Here is an 11,325-nt window from a genome sequence, read left to right on the forward strand (position 1 = left end):
CTCAGCATAATGGAAATGAATTTGTGAACGGTGAAGAATTTGTCTAAAGATAAACCTGACATGAAAATTCAGAATTATTATGTAAACAGTTATTCTCTAAACAGGAACCAAGTCTCATTGACTCAGTGGTACTTTCAGTTTACTTATATACCAAGCTTGTGTAACCTAAAAAGTGCTTGCTCCCTTCAAAATGATTTGGGTTTACCAATGCCCCTACCAACAGTACTGCTGAGGCATGACGAGACATGTTTAATTGTCTCTGATAGCTCGCTTACTCCTCTCTCCATCCATCCATCCATCCATCCATCCATCCATCCATCCATCCATCCATAAAAATACATGGAAAAAACATGCACACGCTTTAAAAAAAACAAAAATACAAACTCTCCTGGGCTCTTCAGGACGAAAAATCCCATAGCTCTTCATATATACATTTCATAACTTCTAGTTGAATCTAGCACAGCTTTCACACAAAAACCCACTCAATGCACACATGCTGTGCACACACACATTCACAGTCACACATACAGTTGTTGTACAGCTGCTCCACTGAGTAAACAGCAGTCTCCCAGCAGCTGAATCTAATTACACATGCACTTCTGCTTTCCCTGTCCTTCCATGACTCCAATCGACTTTTACCTTTGACTTCAATCTACAACCTCACACATACACATACACAGTGAGGAAAAACTCAACCCTTCTCACTAGTCACAATCCAGCTTCACACCTCATCCGTGAAAAGGTACCTGTAACCATGGCAACCATAAATGAAGGCAACTTGAAAGAGGGTCTTGGTGAATGGTAGCTGCTGAGCCTTGTTTGCATTGTGGAAAAGGAGAAATGCTGGCAACCGGCAATCACAGCCCTCCCATTCACAGAGTCTTTAGTATTACTCAGCAAGTCGGGGTTTACCACATCACAGCTTCCGCTGCTTTCAGGCCTGACTGGCATGCTGGCATGAGATAAGTGCTTCTTTCAGGACTGCCACAGTGACTGGTGTGTGTGCAAGTGCATGTACTTGTGTTTGTAGCTGTCTGTTTTGCTATCTGACTTTCTTCTCTGGGTCCAAACACTTCTTTGTCTTGGACTGGCATTGACTAACAGCGGTGTGTTTTTGTGTGTATACCAGGTTTTGGATGTGCGTCCTGAAACAGAGGCAGTGCTAACTGAAGGGACAAGAGTGTGCGCCTACTGGAGTGAGCGCTCACGATGTCTCTACCCAGGCTATGTGCGCAGGGGTGAGAAATCTGGAATTTCTCTTAACTGAAGGCATTTTTATGGGACCATCCTCTTATTATGTTTGTGTGTGCATATGCTTTTATTGTTATGGATTCTTTGAAGCTATAGAGTTTTGTGTTTTCATGTTGTGCTATAATAGGTGGCTCTAATGACGAGTGTAAGCCTGGTGGAGTGATGGTAGAGTTTGATGATGGGGACAGAGGATGGATCTCTCTCCGTAACATTCGTCTCCTTCCACCTGGATACCAGATTCACTGTGGGTCCCTTATATTCTTTCATAAATCTCACTCTTAGCAGGGCTATCCCTCATTTAAAACAAACAAAATTGCTAACATGGCATTACATTGTTTAATCAAATATTTACTCCAAATACACAACCAAAGATTGCATATAAAATGTTGATGTTTTGTTACTGATATGATCTCAGTATTGTGCCAAAGTTATGATCTCTTTTCCTCAACTCTGGTAGATGCTGAGTCCAGTCTTACTCTGGTCTCCAGCGGTCGATCAGACAAAATAGTTTCATGTCAAGAAGGAAGAAGCTCACAGATTGACAGATCCTCTGAGAAGACAACTAGCACAGAGGAAACCAAACCCAAGGAAAAACCAACGAGAAAACCAGGTATGGTTTTTACCTCAGAAGCATAAATGTACTGTAGGAACAAATGTGTTTCAAAATACAGCAAAATATCCAGCAAATCTATTTTTAGAAAACATCAGTAAATCTTCAGTAAAGACATGGTTTGATATATTTCAACATTATTTCTCAGGGAGACCTAAAGGTTCAGGACTGAAGCGGTTTATTTCAGATAGTGTCTCCAAAACCTCAGCATCTCCACTTACTTGGCCATCAATAGCTCAGCCTAGTAAGAGAGCGCCTGTCAATCTGTTTCAACTTAATGGTTCAGCAACCAAGAAGACCCTGAAGAACAGAGAGGCAGTGTTTCCTCATGCTTCAGTCTCTGTGACAACATCAGCCAAATGCATCTTCAATAGCAGATCCTTTGAGGTGGACTCTTTTAGTAGTATTGCTAATGGCTACTCGTCATTCTGCAGCCAAACCTCTGGCATGCCTGTAGAGGGTAAGAGCAGCCCCTATGGGCAGAGTAGAAAGTCTGAGGAATCGGACATGCCTCGTGGAAGGAAAAATGAATTTCTGATCAAGCTGGATCATGAAGGAGTAATGAATCCCAAGAACAAGAGCAGCAAGGCTCTGCTCATGCTTGGAGGGTCTGGATTTGGTTCTAAAGGTATAGGTGCGCCACCCAAGCCTGAAGTATATTCTCACCCAGTCTTGTTGGTAAAGGACAAAAGGAAGGGAGACAGTTCTCGGGCAGAGCTCCTTCCAATCCAGAGAAAGCCATCCCCATCCTTGCTAATGGGCAAGCATGGAGATATGGGCCTTAGTTGCCACAGGGACTGCAACAGCTCTTATTCAGACATGGATGAGGAAGATGAAGAAGAAGAGGAAAGGAGGAGAAGAAGCGAATCAGTTCTGGTTCCAGCCTCAGGTGGCATGAGGATGGCTGGTCGTTTCCTCTCCCAATTGTCTGTTTCCTCATCATCTTCAGGGTCATCTAGCTCTTCTAGTTCAGGCTCTATTTCCAGCTCTAGCGTCTGCTCCTCTGACAATGACTCCTCGTATAGCTCTGAGGATGATGAGAACTCCACACTTCTCCTGCAGAGCTGCCTAACCCCCCGCCACTCCCTACTTCATCCCCATAAAGCTCCTACCGGACCCCCACAGCATTCATTTGTCGCCAAAGCTATGGCCGTCTCCAGTGTCAAAGGTGGGAATGTTGACAGCGCAGCCCGCAAGCCCCAGAAGAGGAAAGATTGCCTCGGTTCATCTTCCAAACCCTCTAAAGACCTTGTCAAGAGACAAAAACTACTGGCTGACCATAGCAGGCCCAGACTATCTTCCTGCATGCCAGCAAGGCAACTGTGGCGATGGTCCGGGAATCCCACCCAGGTAAGCCAGGAATTGCTAAAACATATCTTATTCTGTCTTCTATCTGTTCAAAGCCTACCAATCAGTTATAGATTATATCCCATTATAAACAATTTTCATATAGACATGTTATGTCAAAAATATTTCTTGTTCTCAAGAGACGTGGGCTAAAAGGGAAAGCTCGTAAACTCTACTACAAGTCCATAGTCCGCGGCAGGGACACGGTGCATGTAGGAGACTGTGCAGTGTTCCTGTCGGCTGGTCGTCCCCACCTACCCTACATAGGCCGCATTGAGAGCTTCTGGGAATCCTGGACCAGCAGCATGGTAGTGAAGGTCAAATGGTTCTACCATCCTGAAGAGACCAATCTTGGCAAGAGACATCATGATGGCAAGGTAAACATGATGAGGTTTCAATCTATGATGTACAGCTTACCTGACAAAGACAAGTCGCCTAGTATCCTCCAAGAGATATTCTACCATAAACTTTGTTAGTAAACATATGTATATATTTCTTCCCCATCAGCATGCCCTCTATCAGTCATGCCATGAGGATGAGAATGATGTGCAGACAATCTCTCATAAGTGCCAGGTTGTGAGCCGTAAGGAATATGAACATCTGAGCCGCAACAGGAAACCTGGAAGCAACCTTCAGGATATCTACTACCTGGCCGGCACCTATGACCCCACCACTGGCCAGCTGCTCACGACAGACGGAGTGTCTGTCCTCTGCTAGCTTTGGTCTGATGGTAATGACAATCTAGCATTTGCCTGAGTAGGGATTTGACGAGATACCGACCAGTCAAGATGGCGTATTTGCAAGAATCACACCTTTTATTACCTTGAGTTCAAAAGGAATTGAGTTGAGTTGACCAGCCCACAACCTCTCAGCCTCACAACCTGTGCTTGGTCTCCCAAAGACGAACTGCCACCACAGGTAGTTTGCCCCTGGTCCAGCTTCTCTGTATAGTACATCCGTGTTTAATCTCACATCTTGCAATTTAACTTCAGAAAAACAATATTCTATTTCAAGTCACCAAAGCAGAACCCTTTTTTGGTTTTGAAAGATGGCTGTCATGAGAATTCTACAGCGTAGAAAAAAAACAGAGACAAAGGCAGAGTGGTGTGCTTTCCCCCACACCATGTGATGATTCCAGGGATATTTAAGTAAATAATAGATTTAGTATAATAAGTTTATATATGTGTATATTTAAGGAGTTATTTACTATCAAGCCATACACTTCAGTACCTCTTACCTGTCTTATTCAGGTGTATAGTGTACAGGAGCATGTGTGATCTGTTTTGTTTATTTGTTTTGATTCTTTTTTTTTCATTTGTCATTGTTGTCTATATGTATATACAAAGTTATTTTATATGGGTGATGTACAGTACATATGAGGTTTATTGTCTGATGCTTGGATTGATTTATTTTTCTATGAGAAGAGATGAACTGAAGATGTATGCATTGCACTGCACATTGCCTGCTGAGAAAGAAAGAGATGATGTTACAAGTTTCAGTCATTATTATGGCTGCACTTTGGGCATTTATTAATAATTTTTTTGGGTCATACTATTATTTTTCATGTCCACTGTGCTTTTTACCCCCCCCCCCAAAAAAAAGGAAATGAAACGAAAAAAAGGCGGTGAAACCCTGTAAACGTTATTTGTTGTTATTTAAATGAGAAATACATGTTTAAGAGGTATATCAGAAAATGTCAGCAAAAAAATTACTGTAAAATCCAGGAGCTACACTATGTACTTATTATGCAGGTATAAAATACCAGAGCAGTCTTGAAATTGCAAAGTATATTCATTAGTCCTGTATATCATTCTGCAATCAACGTATTTCTTAATATGTTGTGCTGAAAATGTATCCTATTTTGCTTTATTGACAATGTTTCATATCATTATTCCAACTTTCTACTCATCAGCAATGGTGATGGCATATTGAGGCAGACTGTTTTACCAAGGCCAAGGCATTGAAACAAAGAAATGGCATTGTGCCAATTGTAACAAGAGCTCTTAGAGAAGCTGATGAATCGTTTTGTCTTTAGGGACAATCATGTTCATAAAAGAGAGAAAGTGTGGACTGTCTGACAGGATCACAATCACAAGATACTTTATTAGATGTGTGTGTGTGTGTGTGTGTGTGCCAAAAAAGAAAATTGTGTTTATTATGCAACCTTCACTGTATTCTCTAAGTATTGATTATTATTTTTTTTTTATTACCTATTTATTGTCAGTGTTGCTGTTTCATTACAAAACCAAACAAAAAATGTGACAGCGCTTATTTAGTTTGTGTTGAACATAGTTTCTTTAAATCAAAGTGCAATGGTCTGGCAGAGAGTACTTGTACAGAGAGAACACTGGACTAGTATGCTGGTTTGTGCCTTGAATTATAGCTCGACCCTCACCTCCTGGCCCCCATTAACAACTTTTGTGGCCGTGCAGGGGAAGTGACATCATTCAGTGACCTGTCCCTGACCATTTAACCTTAGCCTCTGTGCTTTACAAATGGACACCAAAAATGTATTTGTTACAATATTCAGCCTATTCATTCTCCTCTCACCAATAACCTGAAAGAAAAAGAGGACATTTGATGATTGCTAGTTTCTCTACAAAATATCCAATCTTTGATTTAAAAAAAAAGTGCAGTAAAGGTTACACATTATGTAAATAATTTTAAACTTGACTTGACTCCTACATAGGTTATTTATTAACTCTCTGCATAGGCCATACTAATTGTATGTTAAATGTTTGCCTTTGTTTTACTGTCTTGATAAAGGAGGGCACTGGACTGAGTAATATGAATGTACTTAGTATAAGTTAAGCACGAAGATCTTCTGAAGACCTGTCTGAATGGCACAAAATTCTGATCTTTTATCATGAAGGCAAAGTTCTATTAGTTACACTGTCCTGATAAAAAGAGACAAGAAAATATTGATAACTGTTTCATAGTAGAAGTCAGTTTCTCTTTTTCGAAGAACAGATATGAGAGATTTTCAGATGGTTTTGCCTTAGAAATTGGTCACCTGTCATAATTTAAGAAAAGGTCATTTGCCCATTGATAAAAGTGCAATACTACTTTGACTCAACATTTGAATGATGGTCAGCAATTGTGGCGCTTCTAATAAAGGCTCATGGCTAATGATCAGGAGGACGCGGGAACGTCTATCCTATGAAACCGTTCTTTCCACTTGTATTTTGATTTGTACATGGTAAAATATATGTACCTAATATTCAGCCTATCACAGATTTTTTTTATGTTTTAACATTGAAAGCAAAATTAAGTATATGCTTTATTGATGTTCTTTTTGTCGGTTTTATTTCTCTGTGCTGAAAACTGTTGTAAAGATTGTAAATGTGTAAAGTAAGGTCTGGTTTGGGGAGTAAACATTTTACAGAAAAACACTTTATGAGTATCAAGCTGTAAATGTGTTTTAGTATTAAGATTTTTTTTTATAGAGGGACTATGAATAAATATCATGCTCAAAGAACTGTGCACTTATTGGATGATTGATTATCCTTAAATAATATAAAGATCCCATCTAATAGTCATGGCAGTGTTACATTTCCAATGTGTACATACAGTCAGCTTTAAAAATCAGCTCTTTGATCGCAAATAAAATAAAAAGTAGTGAAAAAGAAAATGATTTTACCCTTTAATGCTCAGTCATATTTGACAGCCCTGATTGTCCACCTCCGTGATGCTTGGAATTTTATAGTTGGAAGTGCAAAAGAGCATGAAGACTGCGTATAAGTACCATTGCGAAGCCGTAAATAGGTCCCTGACCTTTCCACATGTGACTTCAGGGTCATTGTAGGGGCTTTGTGTCTATGAGTGGGTTAAAGAAAGCATATCATTCATGTCCAGCACTGAACACAATGTGGTTTATTCTTGGTGATGGAGTTAAATATAAACCACACTGGGTCAAAGCTAGGCCAGTGTATACAACATCACAAAAGAAAGGTTTAGCTCCTGCTTAATTATGGCGTAGGACAATTTAGGAGGATTTATTGTTAATTTCAGATGAACAGTATGATAATCCATAAGCTTTTAGCCACAACTCAAAATCAATTCAACAAACCAGCCATAAAGGTATAGCAAATCATAATCTGGACACACTCTGACTGGGATCTGTAACTATGATGTGTAACTACGACCATCTTTCGAGAACAGTGAAGCCACTTTAATTTGCTGAAATGTTACTACCAGAGCTCTAGGCTGTTTATAAGGCATTCCTTACTCCTCTCTCTTGGTACCATGCTCTTAACCTTCACACTGCCCCTGCACTCCCACATCCCAGACAGCTGATTGTTAGGATGTCTATAGGAGAAATGTTTCCATCTTCTCGAAAAACATCTCTGTTATGAGAATCCCTGGTTGTCCAAAAGAGAAGCAAGGCTCTGTTACAAATGAAGGAAGGTAGGCAAGGCCTAAGGTTACCTAGACATGTGCTCTAAATATGGACTTGGAGCACTACTAGTGTTACTACAGGGGCAATGATAACTGCATTAAAGCATATAAATACTGTAGTTGGATGAACACTAATTATGTGTGGGTAATCCATTCAAACTTTGAATGGCCACTTTGTGTCTTTTGGAAAGCTTTCACTGATAGGACAGATATTAATACATACAGTAGCAGTCAACAGTTTGGACACACCTACTCAACAGGTTTTTCTGTATTTTGACTATTTTCTACATGGTAGAACAATACTGAAGACATCAAAACTATGAAATAACATATGGAACACACGTTTCATATTTTAGATTCTTCAAAGTAGCCACCATTTACCTTGATGAAGCTTTGCACACTATTCTGTCTGTGTGTAAGCCTCATATTTGAGGGTTAGTGATCCAGGAAGCCGTTCTGCAAATTTCTCAACTAGCTTCCATGAATTTCCTTGGTTGATTATAGCACACCAGAGGGACCCATACCCTCATCTGGCAGCTGGATACACATACACACCTACGGTATGGGTAATTTAGAGTATCCAATAGGTTTTATTCAGTCACGTGACTTTTGCTTGCGAGTTTACTTCTGGTGAATGAAGTGGTAGTCAGGCAAACCAATTTGGCTGCCATTATGCAAAGAGCTAGTGAAACTGTCTCCAACTATTTTCAGAGTTTAGAGGCCAATGCATGATCAAGATACCTTCAGAAAGTTGCTCTTTGCAATGAGATAGATCCTTACACGCTTGTAAAGAAGGATTTTTCCTACAAGTTGGAAAATTAACCATCTGTTGAGTTCCTTGACTTCTCACACTATCTGGTGCTGCAGACATCATTCTACATGGACAAACAGATGAAAACCTGGAAGAGCATGGAGGAATATATATATATATATATATATATATATATATATATATATATATATATATATATATATATATATATATGTATGTGTGTGTGTGTGTGTGTGTGTGTGTGTGTGGCTGGGTTAAAGATCTGGGGATCAAGAAACTACAAGATAAATACTGTATTGTTTATGCCTGGGTAAGTAGGAATTTCTGGGCTTTTTATATGCATCTTTGTGATGATTGCTAGGATGCTACAAGTTTTAGTATTGGGTGTAAACTAACCACAGCTGCTCGATTCTCAATCCTCCCTGATCTTCTCTTCCAGGTAAATCATTCATAAAGAGCCACAGAAACCCCTTTAAAGACCTAGGTATTGGTGAAATAGGATGGAGATTATCACAGCTTACTGTCACAGCATGGCCGTGGAGGCAGTTTCGTGCTGTTAACGTATGAGCTAACGTGGATCATCTCGATTATCTTGTCTCTTTAGTTCAGTGCAGGAGCCCAATCTACATCATCATCCTTGTCAAGATTGCTAGGAATAAAGTGAAACCATACGTGTTGGATTACAATATGGCGACCACGATCAAACAGTAAACAAAAACATGTCTGAGGACTTAAGTGTCTCCTGAACTTCAAAACATCATGAAATAATGGCAAATGGGGAGAAGTCATTTGTGAATCCAAATGAAATAAACCAGAGGAATTTACAAACCTTTCATGAAGTGATCAGTGCAAACTTAAGCGCTCTTCAACTTGACTCCCTTCAATTGCAGTGAAAGTTTCAAGAGCCACCTTTCTCATCATCTTTTGGCAAAATCCTTTGCTCTTTCACCCTTTATCACTTCACGGGGAACCCAGAAGAAACTTTTTATCAGTTTTACAGTTTGTTTGATTCGAGCAGCCCGAAACAATGCAAGCGTAGGACATTTTAATGACTAGCAAGGCGTCACAGCGAAAGTGAACAGTGAGCTTAGTTGACCAAAACATCATTTCATGTTTTGCATATCTAACGAGGTGGATGTGACATCAGATGCAACCCACCTTTTGAACTAATCTGCATGTCTTTGGAAGGAAACCCATGCAGGAACAGGGAGAACATGCAAACTCCACACAGAAAGGCCCCTGTCAGCCACTGGGCTTGAACCTAGAACCTTCTTGCTGTGAGGCAACAGTGCTAACCACTACACCACCAATAAACAGAAATATGAAATATAATTTACTTCAGAGTCAGTGAAACTATAAATAACTTTGTTGCTACAGTGCAACAATTGTCATAAATCTTCACTACCGTATGTAGCAGTGTTAAACAGCAGGTTTTCATTTCAGTGCTTCCACAAAGTGCCGAGTTTAGTAGATGCTGCCGAGTATTTTATTGCGATGTTCACCTTTGTTTGATTTTTCCAATTCAACCTTCATTTGGCAAAGCCACAGAACTGTAATAAGTCATAAGAAGTTTAGTATATTTTCTCTGGCTTTTAAAGGGATTGAATTTGGTCTTCATGTCTCAACATGTCACATTTGTACCATTATGTGACTTTCCAGAAGTGCACTGAGCTACAAATCATGATGTTCTAATGTACGTCAGCCTGGAAAGTGTCTTAACACAAACATATGTCAAAAGAAATCTGTCACTTGTCATCAAAATTATTGAAAGCAGTCTGTATGAGAACCGATGCCTGTTGGAATAAACCATTAAAAATATTTATGAAGGTTTATTTAGGCTTATGTAGGTGATATGTAGCCCTATAAACATTACCCTTAACCCTTTCATGCATAGAGTCCACACTTATAAAATATAAATCACCTCCAAGTCACTCCAGACCATTACTGTAATTGATCATAAATCATTAACTTGATTTCTTGCTCTATAAACTGTATATATTTGTCATTCTCAGTGCAGCATGTCTCTGGTAAAACTTTACAAACTTTCAAAACAAAATCTCATTCTCATCTCATTATCTCTAGCCTCTTTATCCTGTTCTACAGGGTCGCAGGCAAGCTGGAGCCTATCCCAGCTGACTACGGGCGAAAGGCAGGGTACACCCTGGACAAGTCGCCAGGTCATCACAGGGCTGACACATAGACACAGACAACCATTCACACTCACATTCACACCTACGGTCAATTTAGAGTCACCAGTTAACCTAACCTGCATGTCTTTGGACTGTGGGGGAAACCGGAGCACCCGGAGGAAACCCACGCGGACACGGGGAGAACATGCAAACTCCACACAGAAAGGCCCTCGCCGGCCATGGGGCTCGAACCCGGACCTTCTTGCTGTGAGGCGACAGCGCTAACCACTACACCACCGTGCCACCCTCAAAACAAAATCTGAAATTTAAAAAAAAAAAAATTGTGCTAGACTCCAAAGCAGACTTAAACACACAGAAACCAGCTGCATCGTACAACAGTCCTAAAGCAAGTAAATATATTGCATGTCAACATTACTGCTGTATTTTGTTCAGAAATTATATTTTCTAGAAGAAGAAGAAGCCTTTATTTGTCACATGCACACTCAAGCACACAGGGAAATTCATCCTCTGCATTTAACCCATCTGAAGCAGTGAACACACATGCACACACACCCAGAACAGTGGGCAGCCATACTACAGCACCCGGGGAGCAGTCAGGGGTTAGGTACCTTGCTCAAGGGCACTTCAGCCCAAGGCCGCCCCATGTTAACCTAACCGCATGTCTTTGGACTGTGGGGGAAACGGGAGCACCTGGAGGAAACTCACGCAGACATGGGGAGAACATGCAAACTCCACACAGAAAGGCCCCTGTCGGCCACTGGGCTCGAACCCAGAACCTTGCTGTGAGGCGACAGTGC

General features: G+C 40.5%; 1 protein-coding gene across 4 annotated transcripts in view; it reads left to right on the forward strand.

The window, feature by feature from the left end:
* The window catches only part of LOC132868479 (BAH and coiled-coil domain-containing protein 1), a 151,011-nt gene extending 144,342 nt beyond the window's left edge, over positions 1-6,669 (forward strand). For 3 of the 4 annotated variants that reach the window (XM_060901387.1, XM_060901388.1, XM_060901389.1), the window contains 6 exons: positions 1,130-1,238; positions 1,379-1,495; positions 1,709-1,861; positions 2,010-3,211; positions 3,349-3,585; positions 3,716-6,669. In XM_060901387.1, coding sequence (XP_060757370.1) covers positions 1,130-1,238; positions 1,379-1,495; positions 1,709-1,861; positions 2,010-3,211; positions 3,349-3,585; positions 3,716-3,925 — 2,028 coding nt within the window. In that variant the 3' untranslated portion in view covers positions 3,926-6,669. Of the gene's footprint in view, positions 1-1,129; positions 1,239-1,378; positions 1,496-1,708; positions 1,862-2,009; positions 3,212-3,348; positions 3,586-3,715 lie in introns of those variants that run through there. The other variant, XM_060901390.1, reaches the window with a different exon arrangement.
* The last annotated feature ends 4,656 nt before the right edge of the window (positions 6,670-11,325 follow it).

This window comes from Neoarius graeffei, chromosome 20, assembly GCF_027579695.1.
Source record: "Neoarius graeffei isolate fNeoGra1 chromosome 20, fNeoGra1.pri, whole genome shotgun sequence".
Taxonomy (NCBI): domain Eukaryota; kingdom Metazoa; phylum Chordata; class Actinopteri; order Siluriformes; family Ariidae; genus Neoarius; species Neoarius graeffei.